The 25,031-nt window shown below is 43.5% G+C and overlaps 1 protein-coding gene across 6 annotated transcripts in view; it reads right to left on the bottom strand.

Moving 5' to 3' along the window:
• TMEM94 (transmembrane protein 94) overlaps positions 1-24,345 on the bottom strand; it is a 44,286-nt gene extending 19,941 nt beyond the window's left edge. For 3 of the 6 annotated variants that reach the window (XM_009982228.2, XM_086623933.1, XM_086623935.1), the window contains exons 1-12: positions 19,048-19,101; positions 11,936-12,055; positions 11,130-11,257; positions 10,395-10,531; positions 9,525-9,721; positions 8,579-8,730; positions 7,852-7,954; positions 7,452-7,538; positions 6,819-6,935; positions 2,982-3,038; positions 1,008-1,112; positions 228-392 (exon numbers count right to left, since the gene is read on the bottom strand). In XM_009982228.2, coding sequence (XP_009980530.2) covers positions 228-392; positions 1,008-1,112; positions 2,982-3,038; positions 6,819-6,935; positions 7,452-7,538; positions 7,852-7,954; positions 8,579-8,730; positions 9,525-9,721; positions 10,395-10,531; positions 11,130-11,257; positions 11,936-12,055; positions 19,048-19,101 — 1,422 coding nt within the window. Of the gene's footprint in view, positions 1-227; positions 393-1,007; positions 1,113-2,981; positions 3,039-6,818; positions 6,936-7,451; positions 7,539-7,851; positions 7,955-8,578; positions 8,731-9,524; positions 9,722-10,394; positions 10,532-11,129; positions 11,258-11,935; positions 12,056-13,793; positions 13,804-19,047; positions 19,102-22,295; positions 22,340-24,255 lie in introns of those variants that run through there. The other 3 variants (XM_086623936.1, XM_086623932.1, XM_086623934.1) reach the window with 3 other exon arrangements.
• Between the last annotated feature and the right edge of the window lie 686 nt (positions 24,346-25,031).

The following is a 25,031-nucleotide window of genomic DNA, read 5'->3' as shown; positions in this document are numbered from 1 at the left end:
AAATGAATGGCGGTGATTCACTGGTTGAACATGAGCTACTACTAATTCACAGGCTGCTTTAGGACTCCTGTAGAAAAGGATCTCATCCTCACAGCTTCTTTATCTTTTAAGCAAAGAATTATGGCACAGGACTTCTCTACAAGCAAAGGGCTCCCTCTATAATACCACGTTGTGCACGTCAGTCAAACTATGATTAAAGCCAATATCACGGATTACATATCCCTCACCTCGTCTTCCATCTCAGGATGGCAGAAGGACCGTGTAGAGAGCTCATCCGTCAGATCTTCATGGCTATCATGAGGTGGTTCTACCTTCCCACTGAAGAACAGAACAGTCTCTGGGCTGGGGTTTGGCCAGGAAAGAATCCCCTGCTTGTCTACACAGCAGAGTACCTAGAACATCCCACAACACCCCCAAGAAAGTAAAATCTCAGTGAAAATATGTCTCAGTGTTCATGCATAGTTGTAAATATCACAAGTTTAATAAACACATGGAAGGAGAGACAAGTCCCTCTTTGCCAACCTTCTGTCTTAAGAAACTGCACCTAATAACTCATCAAGAAATTTGAGAATTCCTTGATCTAGGAGGATTGATGGGTTATTTACCACCAGTTTTATCTCAGGATATTGCAAAACTAGGCATGAAGACCACGGGAAGGAAGCAACTACTGAACCTGTTTCACCAGTTAACACCTTAACAGGACCTGAACGAGCTGGTTCTTGAACAGGAGTCAAGAGGGTCATGGGACCAGAACCAGAGCTGGAAAATACAGACACCCTGTTATATGCCACAGAGTATCTCTAACCATTGGTTTAGCCTGCAAATGTGCTGCTCGGACAAGACAAGACAGTTATAAACTCTTCTACAATGACAGGTGCCTGAAGGGTTTCTAATTCCAGCACAGTGAACTGATTGCTAACAGTCTATGCTCAGGGAAGGACAACATTAACGATGCAAACAAAGCCTCCACGTGGGGCTCCTCCTTCTGACAACCCAGCAATACTCACAGTGACAGATCCCAGACTATGGAGCAAGCTGGAAGTGAAGCTCAGAGTTGGGGATTTGCCTTTTAAAACACAGAGGAAGTGGCTCCAGATACAGCGTATCATTTCCTGACGAGGGAAGCAGAGGACATAAACCAATTAAAGACTCATTCAGTAAAAGATGAGGGGAGAGAAGGAAGAAAGGGAGTATGACATTACCTGCTTTCAGGTTCAACACAGTGATACACTGTAAGATAAACACGGGTCTCCGTGGGAACCTGTTAACTGATACGGTGCTGATGTTCTCAAGGGAAAGGCATTTCTTCCCCCTTCCAGAGGATGCTAACAGAGAGTCTGATTGTTGAACTGAGAATTCACTGAAACTACCTTTGTCCATCCAAAAATACAGGAAAGAATTCTGAAGTGACTCCATTTGGGGTGAACCAGTTGTCACCTTTTAGTATTTTTTCCTAAAGTTAACTCTCGTTCCCTGGCATTATAGAGTTTCAGGCCTTAAGCTTATGATCACCATGCTGCAATATCGGGTAAATGGAGTCCCTATGGTGAGGTGACTTGCCCCAGGTTACTTACTGAGGCAATGACAATGTTGGAAATAAAGCCAAGGTGCCCTGACTACTCCATCATTGCAAATTAATTGTAATCAATATGATAATAGACTGAAAGAAGGGGATATTTTGCAAAATTAAAATGTCAAGTTGGCACCCTTCTTCCACAAGAAAATGTTTCAGAGGGAGTCTGGATGGCAGAAATCAATCCAAGCACCAGAGCTGTGTTTTTTTCTCTGTGCAATTCTAAAGCCAGCAAAACCAGGTTTGCATTACAGTGTTATTTTACTGCTTTTTAGCAGTAAATGCTTTTTTTTGTTTGTTTGTTCTGGAATGCTGTCACTGCAGAGCATTTCCCCCAAAGCTCCCTAGATCAAGTTCCTCAGATTCTAAGGGTTAGTACAGCCCTAAGCTCAAATGCAAAACAATCATGAGCTATCACCAGGAAGAAAAAAAGCTCTTATTTAAACCAGTTTCTCATAAGCAAAAATATTACACAGGTACAAAAGGACAGAAGCAGATCTTTTCAATGAGGAAGGTCAGCTCAAATCACTCCCATTTAACACCTGAAAGACATCTCAGCTAAATGATGAACTGGCATAGAAAGACAACAAAATATTCAGCAAAGGAAGTGCATGTGGGGTGTGCGTGCGCACCCGCATCCATGTGCACTCCTCTGTGATATGGATTGATTCCTATAATATCTAGGGATTTTTAAGCATTCCTGGAGCCCATCTGCCTCCTTATGGAAAGGAGAATCTTAATGCCAGATTAGACAGAGAAGTGTCTTTCCTCTATCCACCTGTTTAATCTGGATGATGCAATTTATAGACTGGCCAGATGCAGTTCCTCCCCTAGAAAAAGGTCTTCTGAATGTTTATTTGCCCCAGCTTTGGAAGCACTAGTAATGTGCTTAAGCTTGTTAAGGAGTCTATGAACAGGATCAGACTTCTAGCCAGAACATCCTATGCTCCCCTCTTCATATTTGGTCTTGGTGCTGACTGCCATCCCCTCTTGTTCTTTAGTTGTGGCTTGAAGAAGGAGGTTTTTCTGGTACAAGCAAAATACTTCCCTTCTTTCTGACACACACCATAAAAAGTTTATTTTACTCCTGGAAAGGACTTGAAAGAGGTACTTTCTTCAGGATAGAAAAAGTTGATTTCAAACCATTTGCAATATTCAGAAAGCACAACTGGACTCAGTATCAAAGTCACCTCAATCTCTGGTCAGCAGAGCAGCATTTACATGGGAAAACGTAGAGGAAAGACATGCAACCTGCATGCATAGGAAATTAAAGCAGCAAATGAGTGACAACGGACAACTGACACAAGTAAAAAGGGTCTAGGAACAAGCAGGAGATCAGAGAGGAAGGGAAAGGATATCATGAAGTTCTGCAGTGAAGATGGAAAAAAACAATTCATAATAATAGTACCTGAGAAGATACCATCTCTGTGTAGCTGCTGAGAGTGTCCTCTGAAAACTTAGCAAGCTGCGGCAAGAGAAGAGACCAGTTACTATAATTGTGCTCCGAAATGTGTCATGAGGAACATCCTTCTCTAAATACTGTGCCTTCAGAGAGAGCAAAGCAGGAGTCCTGCTCTGTGGGAGTCGCTATACCAAGGCAGACCAATAATTCATCAAAGCAATTAAGCCTTTAATGGACTATGCCTTTATCTGCTTGTGAAGCACAGTCAAAGTGCTTGGTGCTGTACATCACAGAAGAACACAGTCATTACCTAAATGCCTACAGAGCAAATATTAGCAATTAAACCCAGATGAGGCTCTTTCTGGACGGTTATTTTTAGACAGAAAGAGCCAGGATTGACTGATCTGGTTTTAAGCTATACGAATCAGTCAAAAGAAGGGAGCTAGAAGAGCGGCTGTAAAAGCAGGTGCCCAGAACACAATGGGCGCAGAGTAATGAGGTGATGTGAATAGGATGTGGATAGGAAATGAAAAGAAATTGTAGCAGGGCACTACCACAGGGCTCTTGGAATTACACCGAGAAATTTACTAACTCAAAATTTGTGCACCCAGCACAAAGGAACAGCACAGTAGATGTCATTTTGAAAAACAGTTTAAATTTAAATACATTCATAAGTGAATATGGCAATTACATTTCTATGTAAATAAAATGACACCTCAAATAATAATGCATATATCTGGCACTTTAAAAAGGATCAGTTTAACAAAGCTGAAAAAAGCCAAGATAAATTTGTCAGAAATAATTTAAACCGAGAACTATGAAGAATACTTAGGAACTGTTTAACAATATTTTATTAAAAATTTAAAAAGCAAGTTCCATAGTAAAAATAAAAAAGTCCAGTTTTGAGTGGAAGTGAAAATAGAAGTAAAAATTAACATAAAAATAAGAACGAGTATACCAGTAGGTAATTAAAACCAGTGCACCGCCTGTTGAAGACAGTGAAATTGCAAATGATATTGCAGGCAAGGCAGACGTGCTAAATAAATATTGCTGTTCCTTATTCAGTCATATAATCATACCATATGATAACTACGAAATATTTTCCATTCTAACACTAGCTACTGGAAGTAAATATGTTTAAATTAGCGAGTCTGGACAACTTTCTGACTGTTACTGCTGATTTTGCACAAGGCTTGAAGCACGGATTAAGTCGCAGTGCAATGGAAGAAAGCTAATGTGGTGCCAGTGCCTAAAAAGGGTCAGGAGAACAAACCAAGTTACCACAGGACTCCAGACAGATTTTGATTTCAGACAGAATAACAGAGCAGCTAATATGAGACTCAATTAAAAGAAAAGAAGTGGAATAATACAACCAGAGCCAAACACCACAAGTATATGAGTAATAAATCTCATCAAACTACTGTGATATCTTTTTTGACAAAATTACAAATTTGACCAATAAAAATAATGTTTTTGACGTAGACCACTTGGTACTTTGACTTGATACAAAATGCTTTACTGGTTTTCTAACAAAAACTAGAGTAATACCAGAGAAATATGGCCCATATTAAAAATATTAGAAATAGACTATGTCTAAATGGAACGGAAACTGAGGAATTACTTGCAACAGGATGTGTTACTAGCTCAAGCAGGGACAAATTCTGGATATTCTGTTAACATCCTGAAAGAAAACTAAAAAAAAACCCACCATTTTTGATAGAGACTGTAAATTATACAGTTTGGGGCAGGGTCCAAAGAAAAAGAGGACATTATGGATTGCTTGGTAAATAAGAGAAAACATGCATATCAACAAGCACAAAAGTAAGGTTACATACCTAGAAACAAAAATGAAGGCTGGACTTACAGGGTGAGGACTCTATTTAAAATGCAGTATCCCTAGATTACCAGCTGAACAAAGCCTGGCCATTTGCAGCAGTGGCTAAAAGATCTAATATGATCCTTTGTTGCACTAACAAGGCAACATAGAGTAGAAAGTCCAAATTATTCTGAAATTTAGCACAAGCAGAACTGTTACTGGAATATTTTGTGGGTTTTGGAGATTCATAATTCTACAGTGACACTGAAGCACTGAAGAAAGCTAAGAGGAAAGCCAAGAGAAAGGTTAGAGGGTTGAAAAATATATTTACAGTGACTCAAGGTGCTTAAACTGTTTACTTAACCAAAGAGCCGATAAAAGGGAATGTGAGCAGCTATAGTAGATCAGAAATTTGACTGACGTGCTCTTAAATCTAGGAGACAAAAGATGTAAATGTTCCAAGGGCTGGAAATCAGATGCTACAAAAATTCCTACTAAGATAGAATGCCCATTTTTAACAGCAAAAGTAAATAATTACTGAAACAACCTATCAAAGGCAGTACAAACGGTTTTCAAACCAAGATCAAATTCCTTTCTAAAAGGAATGCCGCTGTAGTCCAACTGTAATAATGCAGCCTGAGGCAGGGGCTTGTCTGGGGGGGCACTGGTTTGTGTCCTTCAGGATGTCTAACTAACCAGTCACAAGGGTCACCTATGGCCTTGAAAAACAGAATCAAACAGCTTGAACATGATAGAAGGGGGCAGAAGGTGGAGAGGAGCGTCACACAGGCCAAGTGAGTGGAGAGTAAGAGGGTCTTACCTGCTACATTTTGAACAGAGTAGAGAGAAGGAAGGAGTGAAACAGAAAGGCCAAGAGAAGACTGCCCTAGTCAAGAGGACAATGACCAAGGCACATCACAACGGTTGTTCTGCAGCAGCAAGGATGGAGGATCATGTTTGAGATGTCACAGAAAGAGCTGGCTGGACAGAGTGAATTGCCTGGACAAGAAAAAGAAGACAGGAAAGAACACAAGGAAGGTGCAAGTATGAGTGACAGGGCAAATGGTATGTTGAGAATGATGAAGCAGGGAAGCCAAGGAGCTCTGAGTTTTCCCAGCCAAAGGGCAAGGTGTGAAGGGAAAGAGGAAGGTTCCAAAGAGAGAAACCAAGTGATGCTGAAATTGGGTGTGAAAGGTAAAGTGGAGAAAACACTAAGAAGAGATGGTAAAGGTACAAACGCCACTGAGGGATGTAATATGTGTCCTCCCTCCCCAGGACACAGGCAGCTTAGTCATGTACAATCTATAGGGAAAAGAATAGAAAACGCAGACCCGGGGCCACAGAGGCCAAGGAAGGACAAGAAGGAGAGAGAAACTCTGTCCAAGCACAGGCATAACAGAAGTCAGCACAGAAAACAAACATGCACAGTGCATCTCACCAACACTGACACCAGGAGAGCACAAGACACACCCACCAGTGCCTCCAGTTCAGAATCGCACACTCATCAGACTCCCTAACTCCAGTCCCCAAACCAGCACAACCATCAGAAATTCCTCTTACTTCCTGACCCACTGCAAAGGCTATAGCTGCAAGTAAAGCCCCAGAGCCTCAGGAAAGGGCTGTTCTGCCCACACGTTAAAACAGGGCATTGCAGAAGATTTCATGTATTCCATTCCCTCTCACTGGCTAAACGTTCCCTGGTTACAGCCACCACAGGGCATTTATCTCCATGTTAACCCCTGTGACAGATTATATTTAGCTGATAGAAAGCACATGCCTTGAAGAGATTTATAGAATCACTGGAGCTTCCTATCACCTTGGGATATCTGTAGATGGGTTGAAAAAATTAAAACATCTGTTCAAGAAGAAGCCATGCTGTGCTCCAGGGAGAGGGCATAGCTGGGACAAACAAAGATCCAACAAGCTTTTACAATTATGTGAACACATCTGCTGCATTCACTGTGCTCACTTCGCTTCTCATCTTACGCCTCCTTCTCTGCACTGGTTTGATGCGGAGAGATACCTACCAGTGAGGTGGACGAGGCCTTGCTCATCTGGGCCAAGACTCTGGCTTCTCCAAAGGCTGTAGCAAGAATCCACAGGACAGGAAAGAGCAACGGAAGGATGGGCAGGACACCATTCACCTGAAAAGAACATTTGTGATCACCAGCAAGCACAGAGACAGGAAGTCAGACCTCTCACATGACATCTTTTCCACCACAGTGAGAGGATGGGTAAAAGGCAATGACAGGAAAGAAAGAGACTGCTGGCACTGGAAGCATCGCAACAGAGAGAGGAGACACACACCCTTAGGGGTTTGTAAGGAAGAAGGCCATGAATAAATCACACCAACTTGCAGCTGGTTCTCATGCTGAACTTGGCATAAACTCTTACAAGTTTAAAGACAAAGGATACCATATACATGTATACACACATATACATACATACATGGCAAATGAGAGCAAGCAACACAAAGGGCAATCGAGGAGGAATGGCCAGGGTAGAGCTGTTGTCCTGATTCACTGAGAGCTCCTGGGTCCAGCATGCACAAGGGTGTGCATAGGATGCTGTCATAGGATGAAGCAAGTTGCTGAGGGAGGGAATCAGACTCAGTGGTGCCCTGGGGAGGAGATGCAGTGGAGCTCAAAGCTCTCCTTTACCTGTAGCTGAAGAAGAGTGTACTGCCAAGAAGCAACTCCCGGAGCTTTGAAAATGAAGCGCACAGCATTGGTGATCAGGAAGCCAGCCTGCAATTCACACAGAGATGACACTGTCAGCTAACTACTGCTACTTGCACAGAAGCAGTTTTCACTGTCTTGTAACATTCTCAGCCCTGGGAAAGTCTGGAAGATACACTTGGTCTGCTGATGCAGTTCCTCTCTCCACTCTCACTGCTAGATGGCTCAGCATCTTTGCTTCTCTGAACTACCCAAGGTACGCAGAGAGTCAGCTGCATGAGTTAGGGCCTGGCCACAATTTCCTGTTGATGGGTGCAAATTTTTCACCTTTATTGACAAAACATGGCTATATTCAACAACAAAGGCTTGAAATGAGACCTACCAGTACAACAGGGACAGCATATTTCAGCATCACTGACTGTACAGTGAATCTCTCATTATCCAGGGCTGTCACAGGACGTGACAAAGCCATTTCCAGACACCACCTAAAAAATGGAAAACAGCTTGAGATTTCAGCAACGAAGACCCTAATCCTGCACTTTCCTCAGATATAAACCTCCTAGTAGACTTCAGTAGAACACCATGTTCACCCTATGCGATGAGGGGTGACCTTCAGAAGAGAAGCCAAGTTCCACAGTAACAGCGCTGCACTTGCACGGAAATTTGCAGTGCAGAGTTGAGCAAACTCCTCAGGTCTCCTCACTCGCTTAGCAGGAAGTTTCCATTGCCCCAGTGTGTACTGAAACTCCAACAAGACATCCAGATATCTGTATCTCCAGTTGACAAAAGGGTGTCATATCAGCGATTACATCAAATGCATGAAATCTGTGACCTCCCTGCATTGTTGAAATCTAGTTGGAAAGTAATGAGCTGGACAGTGATATTTAGCATATATGTGGTTTTATATATTAGTCTAACCTATCAGTTAAGGACGACAATTGAAGACAGACAATAAGAGACTTATAGCATTCCCAGCTAATAGAGAAGACACAGTGCAGCATATTTGAAAATTCCTGTCCTGGACTGTTAAGTCTCATTCTTTGCCAACACAAGGCAGCAACAAGGACATAGACAAGCTGTGCAGGCATTGTGCACTGTATTTAACCCACCTGACATTATCAATTATCGGGGTCTTCAAGACACGGAAGAGACGATACAGCTGAGGGTTCTGAGGTCCCTTCTTCACTTCTCCCCTTGGGGAGGGTGGAGGTGAGAAAGGTGGAAACAGATCTCCTGGCTCCAGAACTATGTGCTCATCATCCTAGGAAAAAAGTCAGAGAGCCCAAAGGCTGCACAGTCGGGGCCTGGGTGGGACCCTGCTGCGAAGGACTGCAGGTTTAGTCCAGCAGGATCCCTTCCACTGTAAGTGACACCGTATGTGTTTGTCACAGTTCCCTCTCTCAGCTCTCAAAAATTCATTAGCTGAACTATTGTTTCAAACCTGAAATAAAATTAAATGCTTGTTTTCAAGCACACCTGGTTATTTCATGAAAATTGGCATTTGGAATGAAAGTTACAATAAAAGCCAACAAAAGTAAATTTCAAGCTTTAATCTTTTTCCAGTCATCTTCAATCAGCAAAATCTTTGTGTAGATCTTGTAATTGATTTGTTAATTTACTTCTACCCCAGGTATTTTATATTATCTTATTTTATAATGAATCAGTAGTAAGGAGAAGGTCAAAGCAGACAAACTTTATTTGTCCACCTAAAAAACAGGATGAAGTAGGGGGTTTGTATGTCATATCACTCTACTGGCTAGATTCACTCCACTTATATTCAGCAGCACATTACATTTCCCCCTTGACCTGAAGAGGTGGAAATATGCTGCTTTGGTATCACATTAGGGTTCCAGTCTGTTGGTTTTGGGAGTTCATAGTGAAGACGCAATCTGTCTAACAAAGCACTGTCCTTGACTGAACTGGAATTTCAAACCGTTTTCAAAGTCAGAAGAAATCAAACACTCCAATAATCTGTACACTGGGAATTGGAGTACTAGCAAGAAAATGCTGTGAAATATATTGTTACAGGCCAGGGAAATAAGACAAGCAAGTTACCTTAATCCCTCTTAGAGAAGCAAATGACTCCTGGCCTGGCCTCAAAGCAATGACATCTCCTTCTACTAAGAGGCTCACAGGCAGGTTGACAAGATGACCATCCCTGTAGGCCCAATGAAGGGACCAGGATGGGGCATAAGGCATGTGAAGGTCAGGGTACATGGAGTCTGGCCATTTCACCTCTTTGCCAAGCGTATCTGAAGGCACAAAGTGTGAATGAATTAAGCGATAATAATTCTGAAGGGGCCAATCATACATCGATTTACATCCTGTAGTGGCTATAGGTCCTCCAGTGCTAAGCTCAGTACATTCCCATCATCTTTACCATCCCTCTCTTTATCTTTGATGGCTTTTCCCCTCTCTATCCACCCAGTCCTAGCAACTAAACATAGTCATTTTATAACCTTAAATACATACTTGTACAACGGAAAAGCTAAAGGCTGTCCTTAAAACTGCTGCACTGGAATGAACTGCTTCCTCAGGTTCAAAAGCTCCCATTGAGACGATGCTCACACACAGCAATTTATTTCCTTCTGTTCTATGTTGTGGTACAACCCTGCATATTCTCCTCTCATCATCTGCTGCAAGGCAGATATTTTTCTAAGATACTGAGGATTCAAATTACTCCAAAGCACAGACATAACAGACGCCTACCTGATAACACACAGATTGGAAGCACATGGCCAAATGACAGCTCAAAATAGCTATTCTACAGGACAGGCATGAGTAGGACAATTCTCACAGCTTGCTTCTATGTACAATAGGGGAAGGCTAGTAAGTTCAATTAGTAACGTATGTGATTAGGTTTGGAGAAAAATCAATGGGAGGAAAACACAAATGCAAATGAGAGACAGATGAATGACACCTCACCGTTTATCTTATCAATGATTGTCTGAAGCCTCCTCTCCACCTCTCTGCACTTGAGCCTCTCTTGACGCCCGATCATGAAGAGATCCAAGAGGAGAAGGAGGAAGAGTGCCACTGCATTAACTATCTCTGCACCTTGGCTTTGCACAGCAAAACAGAAGAAAGCAGAAAGCAGATGAGGTTTGAGTGAATGAGCTGAACACACTGCCAGCCGCCCACAGAGATAAATGCACACCTGCTCCGTTGCTTATTCCTACATCCCACAGACTTACAGCTAAAAAAGAGAAACAGGGGAGCTATGATCACACTTCTTCTTTAGAATAATGCCACCAGAGAAGTCTGAAAGGAGTTGTCTCAATTAAAAAATACTCTTACAAACATGGTCAAGGCATTCTAAGGCACATGTGACAGCACAGTAACTTCTCCCATGAGCCACTAAATTCTCCAGTTTCAAAATTCTTCCTAACTGTGATAATGCCTTACGATTTTTCAAGATCTACGAATGCTACAGAAAAAAAAAAATCTCAGTCTCTCCGTAGGACACTCTATGGGTGTATTAAAAGTAGAGTGAAGTTGGCTGAAGTTTTGTGAAAGGGACAGAATTAGCAGCATGAGTATGCTAACGTCTAGATGTCTAGACAGAATGAGGGAGAACACTTATGTCAGCCATGCACAGTGTCACGACGATATAAAACCACCACTTTGCTCCAGTTAACCAGCATGGGATGTTTTGCTTACCTCCCCTGCGGCTGGCTCCCATAGCAGCACAGCAGCAACAGCACTGCCAGAAGCATCAGAGATGCACCAGGCCAGTGGAAACAGGAGCAACGGTTACCATGGTATAGAAAACTGCTCCTCCACACCTCCTACAAAAGGAGGGCAGCAGACAGTCAGCATTCAGGAAATACAGAGCCAGACATTTGAAAAACCAGAGTGTGAAAGGGTGAAGGCAGCAGTCCAGGGTGAACACAACTTTGTAAAAACCTTGAAAATGATACAGAGCATCTCAGATCAGCTATGCGACTGCTACAGCACCAACAGCTGCTCAGCTGGCGAGTCTCAGCGAACACTATCTGCTTTACTCTTGCTTGGAAGAATGAAAGGGCTTCTGTGCCAGGCTGTCCCATTGTCACTAACCAAGCGAGGAACTCTTTTAACATTTAAGTACTGTCCACAAACACCAGCACTTTGTATTCAACACACACACCAGACAAACATGGACAAGGGGAAACTGTTGAGCTTTACAGCTCTTTCTCTCCACCTGATATGGATCCCCTAGGCACACTGCCATTAGTGGCTCCTGAAGCCCTTAGATCCTTCACAGGTGAAGCTAAGTTCCTGTAGAGCTCCAGCATCCAGGAGAGAAGTGCTGAGAGAAACATACCCTTAGGTAGATTCCTTGCTTTGCTCCCAAGGACTTTAGCAGTTCTACACCCAGACACTCTGCAGCAGCAGTCTGGGAGGGAAAGCAGCCAACTTTTGTTTAATCTTCAGTTTTACTTTGAGAAGGGGAGACTGAGTGCCCAACCTGTTTGGTGCCTCACCTTCCATGAAGTCACTTTTTTCCGTTCCTTCTGATGCCCCTCCAGGAGTGCTGACAACTGGTCTCTCAGGATCATGAGGGCTTTCTTTGTAGTAAGGCCCAAACTTGAGGTCATCTCATCCTGAGGTGCCAGAAAAACAAACTGTTTAGTACTTTCTTAATTTCTTTTTAGGCTTTTTCCTGGTGGCTGACTGAACATCCTACCGTGAATGCCCTGCACTTATCATCGCCAGTCTGATTCTCCATTTTCCTGAATTCATCTTCCCTCCTGTGAACTTTAGACTGCTGGCTGGAATTAGAGCACCTAGATAATATCAGGTAAACAAACCGGTCGTGACTGTGCCGGATAAATACTTTATCAAAGCACAATACCAAGTCATTTCTGTGAAACAAGATTCTAATCAGCAGAGGCTGGGGACAATACAAAGGGAGGCTGCTCAGCTCTGAGGTTACACAGGCTTGAACTGGTATCAGCTTGTAGAGACAACAGAACAGTTATGGTAGAATTTTAATGATACAGGATGGATTTTGCTAATAGTAATAACAACTAAGTAGTAGAATATCTGCAATTCTAAACAAGAGGTGTCTGATTTCCACAGCTGCTCATAATGAATTTTTGGTTACGAATCCTGCTTCTGTGGCTGCTTTGACACAGAAACACTCAGATTTAAGCGCTAGGCTATGGATCAGCTCAGGAGGAGACACGACTCCAGCATCGACTCTCCCTTTCACAAGGCAAAGCACTAGAGTTTTAAGTGCCGAATTGTATGAACATACAAGGGAGACATTTAGACTTGAAGAAAGCACACGAAGTCCAGAGCACTGCTCCCTCACCGGTCAGCAAAGAGGCAGCAGCCCGAAAGGACGCAACCTAAGAGTGTGCCATCTGGAAAACACTGCCATAAGGTGCCGATAACAAGCAAGCAGGGTAAACGCTTGTATTTCTGGGCAAGAACACAAGCATTTTCCTTTCTTTCAAATCACAGAGACTGCTGCGAAGTACCATGGGTACCAGATCACTGGAAGTCAATCAACAAGAAAAAGCAGGCAGGTGTCCATGACAGGGCTAGAGCAGTTATCAGGGAACTGATCAATCAAAGTTCTCATTTGCATCTCATGTTTTTACACAAACACGCCAAGGATCTACAGCGCACAGGATGCCCTGCACATTAGAAATGCTCAGGTGTATCATACTGTTTACAGAGTACTGAACTACTGAACACAAGGCAGGCAGGAAGCTTCCCACTCCGGTCCCCACCAGTGTAACACAGCCCAGCAAACACAGCCCAGGCAGGAGCTGCAGCTCTTCCTGCTCCTGCAGTCACCAGCTCTTCCCAGCCCTGCCAAATCCACTGTGGTCTCAAACTGCAGCCACTCTGCTCTTTGGGAGCTGCATGCACGCACCCAGCTCTGCAAGTGCAGCTCAGCTATCATCTGCACTTTTCTTCCTGTTCCGTAACCGAGTGGTTTCGTGATGAACATTTACCAGAAACTAATGTCGGACTTCAGATTCATTTGCATTGACGGTCCAATCCAAAACTGTAACGTAAGCATCAAGGAATAGCAGATAGATGCTCTTTTAAACTACCATCCACTACAGACACACACTCCCCACCTGTCAGGGACAATTTGAAACAGCAAATTCTGGCCAGGCAGAGTCTAGCAATGCTGCTTTAGCTGTACTTTTACAGAACTAAAAATAATCCTGCTGCAGTTTTCATCCTCTGTGTCAGTTTTAGGAATTGAGGAAGCAGTTCTGTGCTGTTCTTGGAAGCAGCCCAGGTAACATCAGCGCAGGACTAAACATAGGAGTCTCTCAAAGACTCCCAGAGGAGAAGATGGCAGGCAGCATAGCTGGCAGCAGACGTGCTGCTGCACCACGGGAGTGCTGCAAACAAGAGTGCCTGAGAGCAACACGGAGCAAGTAACAGGTTTCTCTCTCTCCGTTGACTGCTGGCTGAGCGGGGCACAGCCAAGCACCCACAAAAACACTCACTCTCTCCAACATAGGGAAAGCAGACATGAATAAAAACCACAGAACGAAAGGCAGCAATAAGAAGAAGGACTTTAACTGAAAAGCAAAGTCTGTTTAGACATCACTCTAAGCTGGTTCCAATGGATACATCAAGAGCTACAGGAGAAATGGGAAGAAAGCTGCACTTAATGCCAACATCTCATGCAGTCACACACTGCCTGGTAAGAGAAACTGTCACATCACTGCAGGCAGCGAGCAGAAAAAGGCAGCAAATCTAGAGGTAATCAAAAAGGTTCCTGAAATACTCACACACCTGCTCCAGTCATTACACAGGAGTTACTGCTTTGCTGTAGCATTAATCAAGGTAAGGGCAGCCACAAAGGAAGGTGGCTGTAGGAGGTGAGGAAGAACAAGTGCAGAATGTGGCAGGGTTGGGGAGGAAGAAGAGCAGGGATTGTTAAAAACCCATCCTGACACTTAAAATAAGGAATATTCGGCAAAGCAGGCAGAGCCAGCCTGGTAAACAAACGCTGTAGTGAGGTGTGTGAGAGGCTGCCTGCAGTGACTCAGATGATAACCTACTGCTGGTGAGCAGGAAGGGAAAGCGCCTGGAATCAAGGAATGAAAGGGATGGGCAAGAAGAGCCACCCTGAGCTCCTGGCAAGGGGCAGCTGTAGGTTTTCGCAACAAGAGCTGCCCTGCTAAGTCATCAGCTGCTAATGAGGCATTTTTCAAACAACCTAAAATAAACCTTTCTATATGGCAAACCTGGGCACTCTTAAGCTGTCCCAGAGGGATCTTTCAAGTCTTTCATCAGCTGCAAGTGCTCTTCCTGCCACAAAACAGGAGGTTAGCACCCCAGGGTGAAGAAGCCATTCACCAGAGGTGTCAGATCATTAATAAAAACCTCAACATCCACATCTTTGTTTTGGAAAGTTGCATTCAAACAGTAATCCACTAATTTTCAGGTCAAAACAAAAACAGTGAGACACCTTCCCATCCATCTGCCTTAGCATACGGCTTCCTCTGAAGAACAAAAAATTTAAAAAAAGAAAAAACAGACAGTAAATTCCAAGTTACAGTGAAAGCAAACCCCTGATAGTCACCAGGAGGCATTTTAAAAGGCTATACTTTCCTTTTGCCCATGTCTAAAGGGAAAAAGTCCTGAGGAGAAAATGAGCAGTTGCTTCCCTCTTTGTCCCGGGAGGCTGGAGGGCACATGAACCCCTAAGTGCACTTACGGCTCCTCCGGAGCTGAACCCTGCCCCAACTATCACAGCCTTGGTCCGAGAGGTGTCACTGAAGCCAGGTAAACACAGGATAATTGCAACCTTCCGCCTTGCATCTCTCTTAGAGTTATCATCTGCAGGATGGCTGTTAAGGAAAAAGCACACAGTGCAGGAGATTTTTTTGTACATGTGATTTCGTTTTCTAGAGGGAATGAATATGCTGATGTGTGGACTGGACAGGAAGCTGAAAAGATGCATGAATGAGCTCCTCTCTTCTCCACTTTCAACAAATATCCTAAATGTTAAATTACTGCTTAGCCTGCAAATGTCAGGGAGAGGGAACCTGAGCTAGATCTAGTAAATGCCCAGTTTTAGGAGCTGGTTTGGCTTTTCAGGAGGGAGACAAGAAGCAGCTCAGAGCTAAGAGATGTGGAGCCACAGAATCAATAGACTTTTCTTTGCCTTCTCCTCTCAGTTGGCCCTCCTTAGTTTGACAGGTGGAAATTAGCTGGCAAATACCCAATAATCCAGGAGCTTGTTTAAATCTGTAGCCCTGCCTGGCTCACAGCAAAAAGGTTTCCTTTACCTTCCTCGTGGGTTGCAGGAGTGTTTTCAGATTGATAAGTAGGAAAAGAGTGGTTATTTTCTCGCTTTTCCTCCCACAATATGAAGTTGTTCCTGAGCATCACTACCTAGTCATGTCTGCTTCCCGCAGCCCGCCTTCATCCTCACACAAAATCACCACTGGTTCCTGACCTGTCCTCCTAAAATTCCCATCTTGTTCTTTTACACATAGAACCATTCAAGAGTACCTTGAAAGTTTATCAGTTATTCTCACTCTCTGCCACTCGATGAAAAATAGAGATCTTGCTCCTTCCTCCAAGAGCAATAAACAAGCGGAAGTCAGAATGTATACGTGTAAGAAACAGTCACAAAATATTAGTATAATTAAGTCCTCTTAAATTTTCATACAGCCATTACACATCCACAGCAGCATATTTATTTATTGTACCAGTATGTGTTGATATAATACGTGGTGGTGTATCACATACGTCAAATATTTTTTTAAATAACACTGGAACACAAATATATTCTTTGCTTTACAAAATTCACCCTCCCAACTGCTTCTGTAGGCACCTAAGTTGATTCAACTGAGTGAAGTGGGTTGAATCATCCTCCGCCCTCTGTGGATTCAGTCTCTTGCAGAATAAGGGCTTCTCACCAAGACTGCTGCACACTTCAATACAACTGCCTTTACAAAGATTGTGTCAACAAATAAGGAAATATAAAACAGAAGATTTGCTGCTAGAAGCTTCACTTTTCATAGGCTGCAGTTCCACCGCTCTGATTCAGAGTGGTATGGAAACCCCCTACGAGGCAGCTGTCAGATTGTTTCCCTCTTTCCAGGCAGCACACACTAGGCCCCTTTTTTTAACACTTCTACTCAACTGCTTTTCAGATTTAAACAGTCGGAGGTGGGAAAGCGGGCAGCAGAATGTTCTTCCTTTTCCTGAGAGCTATTTTGCATTCCTTACCAGAAACAAGAAGGCAGTTTTTAATTCCACAATGACATTTTGCACGCTATTAATCTACTTCAGGGATTACACCTCCTGAAACGTAAGCATTATTCACAGTTTCAAAAACATACGAGAAGGAGTAACTCCACTGACTATATTTGCATTTAGCACTGTAAGTCAGATTCTTGCTTACAATAAGGCACAGTATGACCCATAGTGGGGTTTTTTGGGTCTCATCAGAGAGGATGGCAGACATCATACACACGACAGCATGCAATTTCTTGTGGTAACATTCCTTACAGCAGGCTAGTGCTAGAGAGGGATTTATTCCTGTTCCAAAGCTAATCATACATCAGTATGCTACAGCTCTGACCAACTGCGGCTGCTGAGGTAGTGCTCAGACTGCCTGAAATGGCACATCCATGCTACAGAACAACACAGATGTAGACAGGAAAGCCAATGTACAGGCCACTCTGGGCAAAAGTTTCCCTTTACTACCCACATCCTTGGTTCTGATTATGCTTTTTGTCTTTCTTAGTGCTCTCCTGGTTACTTTTCAAAAGACATCTGATCCCCGACTCCTAGCAAGTGTGCTTCTTTAATGACCCAGGCTACATGAAGCCTCCATCCTGACACATTCCTACTCCATAGGATGATTTTTTGATTAAGACTCTGGACTAACCGTTAGGACAGTCGGATTCTGTTCCTGCTTCTGCCACAGAGTTCTGCATGACAGTGTGAAAATCAGACACTCCTCTGCGTCTTATTTTCTCATCTGTATAATGAGACTACCAACTCCTTACCAGCTGTAGGTGTTGTGAAGATTATAATATTCACTAACCAACCTGAACACTACTGGAAAGCATAAAAAAAGAAATGCGGTTGATACCTGCAAGATTCAGGCAGCTCCATCAAGCAGATCATGGCTCTGTGGGGACCACTGTCTTTAAAACCGGACATGCCAGGAAAGGTCCCAGAAGGCACAATGCACAGATAGCCATGAAACTTGGTTTAAATGCCACCTGCCATGAGCTTGGCAGCCACAGCTTAGCTGTTGGTGGTCTCAAATCAAATGAAACATGCGAAGTCTTCAGCACAGCAGTGGCTAAATTAATGGACAGAGCAATAGCCAACAACTGTCTCCTTCCTCTATGTGCAGCGACAGTATGAAAGGCAGCCCAGACATCCCCCTGCCCCTGGACACAAGAGCCCCCTCCAGCTGCTAACTGGGTGCCTGCGGGGCTCCAGTGTGGACACTGGCTTTGAGGCTCCCCGCAGCTCATTGCTAACAGGGCCTGCAGACTTACACTGCAAAGAGACACCGTTGCAGGAGCACAGATGTCTGAGAGATCTGGCCAAAGCAACGTTAATCAGCCATCTGAATCACCACTGCATTTTGGTGTGAACAGAGTCCATTTTAATCCAGACAATGACACTCACATTTTATGCCATCTGTAAAGCACAGAATAAGATGCCAACAGGCATGATCAACCTTTCCACATGGGCAATGCAAAACCCAGTGCTTTGCTTCTCCCTCAGCTAGTAGCAGCTCAACAGCACAGAAAGACGTGACCACTCCCCAGGTTACAGCCCAGTTTTGAATTGTGCATTCCCCAGTCTCTCTCTTCGGTCCTGTTTGCAGCAGCAAATCCCCAACCATAGTTACCTGCCCCACCAGGCTGCTGGCAGGATGAGGGAGTGTTTATGCAGTGCTTTGAAGCTTACCTGTACTACGCAATTATTGAGCTTTAATTACTGTAATTTATCCAGTTACAGTATTCCTCCAAGTTTAGAGAGCAGTTAGGGGTCCATGTTTTTTCTGGCTTCAACACACAGCATACTGCTTTATGCCAATGCAGAGCTTACTCCAGAGGATGCTCATCCCCTCCCAGAGGCCAGCAATGCTCAGAAATCCACAGAACTTCAGCCCATCTTTCATTTCCCCTATGAGTTTCCTTCTCATCCCCACGTCTTTATCAGAAGACTTTGGGGACTGAAACTACGATACAGCCTAGCAGCTGCACTCTGAGACGCTTCAAAGGGATAAGGAGGTTCAACAGCTACAGATCAAAGCACACAGAAGAAAAACACAAATTTAAGTCAGGAGGCAGAGGGGCAGCAAAGCAGGAGTCAGTAGCTAAAACCATGTTTGGCCCCTCCTGTTAGTTCTAGGGTTAAATCTGCAGTTTAAAGCAGAGCTGCTTTCCCCATCACCTCCAACATCAAGCCATTCCCTAGTTAAAATCATCATTCACTGCTTCATGTCCTGCCATAACCTCTTTCCCCAAAACCTCAAAGCTCTTCATGCACCATCACATCAGGCAGGATGCAGGTTGGGCAGGGAGAGAGGGAAAGCCATTTTGAATTTAAATGTTAAGGGAGAGAAACTTACTTTGCGGCATTTGCCTTGGTGGGGGATCCAGAGATCAGCCTGCTTGAAGAGCATCTGGGCTAAATTCCTGCACCACTTCCCCAGTAACTTCCACTGCTGCTGCCCTCCAAAAATGAGAGAGCAAAGAGGGAGAGAGAGCAAGACTGTGCAGAGCCCAGCACTGCAGAGAATGAGACAGAAGCAGCAGAGTGAAGCACCAGTCTGCTGATTAATTCAGCCTGTTTCCAGTCATGCTGCAGATCCAGCAAGGAGGCGGTGGATGGGGGTGGGGGATGAGGGATAGAAGGGGAGGAAAAAAAAAAAAAGACAGAGAGAGAAGAAAGTTTGCCCAGGATAGCACCAGATGTCTGTAAGAATGGTCCATTCATCAGATGGAGCCGATGCAGCCAGAATCCCTGGGTTCCCTGCCTGTAGAGATGCATATGCATGCACAGTAAGGGTTGATGCTGACAGAGCAGGGTCTGTGGAAAAGCAGATGGCAAATTAAACAGGACAAAGTGCTATAAAATACACTACAGGGGAAGGAACACCTGAGCAGGCAAGGAAAAAGACTAGATTGAGATAGAGACACCCAGGAATCTAACTCCCCTACACAAATCCAGGAGGGTCTTCGAGATGACTCCACAGCTTTGGATTCAAACTCAATTTAAAAATATATACATTTGCTATTTACACAAGTTGAGACAGTTACAGGTCCAGTCTGAAGTGTTCCCTCCCTCTTCTCTTGTTGGTAGGGAAAACAGCAAAAGCCCCTCTCAGCATCCAATATTCACACATCCTGAGCCACACAACCGAAACCAAAAAATGCACATAAATTCTTCACAGCCATGCGCCATGCCTGGGTCTCCCTGTTTACTGACACCTGGGCAGTGGCACAGAGAAGGCAAAGGATTAGTGTAGACAGGGAAAGGGTGGGTAGAAACACAGGTAATGGGATAAAAAGGCCTTTGGAGGTGAAGGAGGAACAAGCCTTCTCTCTCATTCTCATCTTTTACAGAATGCTTCCTTTTCATTTTTTGAGGGAAGCACCTATGTAAGTGAGTTTTTTATATAGCTCTCACTTCAGTGCTGTCCTAATTCTGTCTGAGGCTTCCCAGTACTGCAGAGCTCTAAACCAATTACTTTCATTCCACATAAAAAGGGGTAAAGAACTGGCCCAGCCAAGAACCACATCAATAGCTTGCCAAGGATTACAGCTGGCCAGTACAGAATGGAACAGACATGCACTGGAAAGACTTCAAGTCTCAGCATATCATGTAGCTTTGAAGACCATGTACAGGTGTCAAGACTCCCCTACCCTCCCTGGTCAAGCTCTTCACTTCCTTTCCTTCCCTGAGATTCAGTTGCCTAAATAGGCACAGGCCATATTCTGTGTTTAAAGCCAGAAGTGCAGAGACTAAGAGGTCTCGATACTTACCATGAACCCAACGCAGTGTCTCGTTACCACGTCTGTGTTGGCACAGAGTTACACATCGGTATGTAATCTCACGCAGCTCTTAAAGCCAAAGGGGAGCAGACACTGCATTTAATGTAACTTCAAGAGAAAGCAGGGGCAGAAAGAGGTAAAACATCCTTCATCCTTCTGTAGGGTATTTTGTTTCCTAGACAACAATTTTAAACCACAGAGAGGAACAAAATGTCCTAATGGCACAATTTTTCCTTCCTTCCTCTTTTCCTGCTAAGAAACCACTCACCTACTCACTTCAGCACAAAAGAAGAAGTAAGGAGAAAAAAGAAAGGATCAACAACAATGACATGGGGTAAGAACGGACAAACCCCCACACAACATACATGTAACAACGCTCTCTTATCGTATTGCTTGCTGATCTGTTTCCCATGGCTCTGTACCTTCTGGAGACTTGAATGAATGTGAATAAACCAACTTGCTGCTGACAGTGCAGTATCAGGAATAACCCTTGTGCTTCACACAGTGAAGAGGTCCCAACACAACCTTCTTCCAGCTCAAAAACTCCAGCTTTGGTCATGAACACAAATGGAAATGGATGACATTGCCTCTTCTTGTTTACCTCACTGTTGAGAGACCTTGCTCTAAAGCATTTTGTGTAGGGCAGTGATTTGTACTATGTCCCTTCCGATGTCAGCGGGTATCGTAAATTGCATCTGGACATGCATTTGTGCATTAAATAACAGAATGTGCTATCTTTGAAAGAGCAGAAGCTGTAAACTTGAGAACTGCAGATAAAACTGTGGGTTAAAATAAAAGGCTGACTATAAAGGTAGAGGGAAGGGACCGAGACCCATACAAAAACTACAGCTCAGATGAAAGATGCCTGTGGAAAAAGGATCAGTTTGTGAAAAAGCCCTTGGGAGAAGAGCTGAGGTTTTAGAGAACAGCAGGGAATAAAAAACAAAGATACTGTTACTGGCAAGATGAGAAGAGGCAAAGGAATTAGCCTACTTTTCAGTCCAAAGGTAGGACTGCAGCCCTTGCTGGAACAAGATAGCTCAGGACCAACAGTGCTATAGCTGCAGCAACGTGGAACACAGCACAGGCTCCCTGAACACGTTTCCAGGCTCTGGCCAGGAGGCACGGTGCTGTATCCAGGCTCCAGCAATTACATTGGGATAATACAGCTCAGTTGTTATTGGTAACTGTGGAATGGATGATGTCAATAATTTTTAATAGATGGTGTTGCTGCAAATGCAGCCTACATCTAAAGTAACTCAAACTCACGAGCCTAACTGTCCTGTTCCCGTGGCGATCGGTGTTGCTGTCTGTCTTGGTATATGCTGAGTAGGGCTCGGAGCAGGGATTCTAGCACCTTTTACAAGTATTAAATTCAATTCAGAAACACACAGAAAATTAAAAAATCAAGACAAGATGGGAAAGAACAAGATATCAACACATTTAATTTAAGGTGGTTTTGGCACTGCTCCTAAAATACTCTGCCTTTCTCTGCAGCGTCTGGCTCCTGGCAAAAGTTGGAAGGCGCCCTACATTACACCTGGCAAACTCTGATCCTCAGCCATTTCTGACAACAGAACTCTATCAGCTGGCTGGAGCCAGAAGACAAGTCTCTCATCTCCTGAGTGACAGATGTCTGTGCTGCAGCAGTGCTCAGAGCACATCTTCTGTTCCAGGAGTGCTAACTCTTCATTACGCACACATATTAGAGCAAAGAGATCGATTTCAACTAGATTTGGGACTGATGTTTTCCCTTGGGTTCATTTTATTTTTAGCGTTTTAAAATAAACCTAGCACATCAGATTTACTACTGAGGTTACACAGTAGGTTAATTTGTTCCTTTATCAGCATAGATGTGTCCAAGTTCTTCACTTTGGAAAGAAAGATGGATTCGACCTTAAAGGGGAAGAAACAAGGATCTGCAGTACTGAAAAAAAAATAAGAGCAAACTCCTTAACATCAAATAATATATTGCTAACAAGAATAAAACCATGGTCTTTCCTCAGAATCCAAACAAAGCAAGTTGTAAAATGCAGCTGTATGATCGATGTCTTTTTTAACTCCTATTGAAAAGAGCGTGATGATCTCTTGCCTTCACTTTTAATCCCCATTCAGAAACCAAGGAGAAAAAGCTTCAGTAAGTCAGGAGAGGAGACTAAGACTTCAGAACACCACGATTGTCCCTGTAATCTCCTTGTGCAGGACACTTCCCTAACAGGCTTTTCAAAGGTCTGTTACAATACTGTCCATGCTGCTGCCTGTCTAGCAATTTGATATGCTCTTCCTGCATCGTACAGTGAAGAATGTCATATGAGAAATAGAGAGATGAACCAAAGATAGTGACCTACAGTGAAAGTGTCCCCACTGTGCTCTGCCGTGGCTGCAGCAATGCCAGCGTTGGCATCTCAGATCACACAAGAACACACCCAAGTAGAGAACAGTAATTGCGTCAGCTCTGAAAATGATCAATACCAGATTAGCCCATGATGTCATCAACAAGAGAATAAATAGATAATTATCCTCGTTGGAATGTTACCTCCATAGTAATAGAGCAATTAGATATAAAACAACACAGTTCAAACACATCCTCTGAGCATACCAGCAGCAAGAGGTTCAGGCATGAGTAAACCCAGGCCTTCCTGGTCTAGCACACTACAGTACCGAAAACCGAACGGACAAGAAGTCTGATAGGCAAGCACGAGAGCTGATGTGAAAACCTGAAAACCTTTTAAGTCACTTACACTTCTGTAGTAATCTTTTAGAGCAGGTCTGAGTCTAGGTGATTAACAAGTACTTTGCACTAATGAACAAAACCACTTCTTGATGCTGAAAGCACTGTAAACAAAACAGCAAGAAAGGGATGCACGCAGAATAGCAGCAGAAAACAGCATGGTGGAGAGATGGACACCAAAAAGGAAAGCAAAGAAAATTCTCTTACCACAGTGAGCTGAGAGCTTGGCACATATAATGTTCTCCCCTGGTCTCAAACTACCTGTCCCATTTCTGATTGGGATCCAGAATTAGGATCAGTTCACTTTTTTGAGTGAGAAGTACATTTAACACTCAGGTGTCTGCTGAAACACGGCTAAAACATAAGTGACCAGCAGACTACTCACTGAAGTACTCAAAATCATTTTACTTTCGGAAAGTAGTAACGTGCCAACTTTACAATCTCCTTTCAGCCACAGCAGATACGTCTCTTTAGCTTCTATAGCAGCTTTTCATGAAAATCTCTCTCATTTTTCCTTTGAAGCTCAAAGCATGGCAAGATAGCAAGAGACAGATTGCCCCTCCATACAATATCTGGACTTACCTGGCACTTTCTAAACCAGATCTAGAAATACTATCCTGCAGCACTCCCTAGAAAGACGTGCAACTGCCCAAGAAACACATACACTTATCAGTAGAACTGCACTCAGATGATTTCATCATCTTAGTTTATTTAAAAAATCTTCTCAGTGAATTCAGCCTCTCAAACAAAGCCAAGCTAAGTGTCTAAGGGACTGAAGTCCTACCTTCAAGCTCAGGAAAGACAAAGCATATGTGACAGCATATACTTCACCTATGTTGTTCCACTATGATGCCTCAGTCCTACAAAGGACTTACCTACTGATACAAGCAAGTACATCCCTAGGAACATGAAGGTGACAGAACTCTCAACTTTGATACTAACCATGGATTATACCATCACATAATAACACTAAATGGTGATCCAAAACAATGAAAGACAATTAAAGGGATTCAACTTGCAAGTTAGGCATGACCCTTATCACAAAACCTACCTGACACTTCTCCTTGAGGTCCATGGCTATGCACTTCTGTAAGCATGTCCAGCAAAAGGGGATTGCTCCTCAGGGGAGAGTGTCTCCTAGGTAGAGATGAGCTTGGCTACACTTATCACATCACCATCTGTGGAAACAGAAGGAGAAGCAGTCAATCTTCCTGTATTGCTCTCTTTAGGACAAGAAAGTGATGAAATTCACAAAATTCAAATGACAGGATTGGTCTTTAAAAGAAGAACAGAGAAGCTGAAAATGCTTCTAATAGTACAGCAACCCTCCCCTTACTCAGAACTGATCCCATTAGCTTAACTCCCCCCAAAAAACGGCAGCAGTAGATGAATTCAGTTCCCTGCAGCTCGGAGTAAGAGTATTATTGCAGTCCTGACAAAGTCTTGGGCAAGCCTCCAAAAAAAGCTGACAAGGCACTGGATTCCACCAGGTGTTGGAGCATGCTGTCACCCACAGCTATTTGTCTTGCTATTCTTATCTACCAGGAGCTTTGTCCAGCTAATCTCTAATGGAGCTTGCAGCAATGATTCTTCCATTTGCTGAACACCACATCCAAACTTTGACAAGGCTACGCTGCTGGGGTCAGCATGTATCTAACCACCATTAGGAAGGTCAGAAGTCATAAAAACAATTCCAGATTACCAGGGATCTAGACCTTTTTTTTTTTTTTTTTTTTTAAAACAAAATTGGGATTTTAACAGAACTGAGGTATGAAGCTGCTCTGGAATTCACATCCTTCTCCTAGCCCATCTCCCGCTTGATCTCCC

The sequence above is a fragment of the Tauraco erythrolophus genome, chromosome 20 (genome assembly GCF_009769465.1).
Source record: "Tauraco erythrolophus isolate bTauEry1 chromosome 20, bTauEry1.pri, whole genome shotgun sequence".
Taxonomy (NCBI): domain Eukaryota; kingdom Metazoa; phylum Chordata; class Aves; order Musophagiformes; family Musophagidae; genus Tauraco; species Tauraco erythrolophus.
Note: the sequence above shows the minus strand (reverse complement) of the source record. Positions and strands in the feature narration are given on the sequence as shown.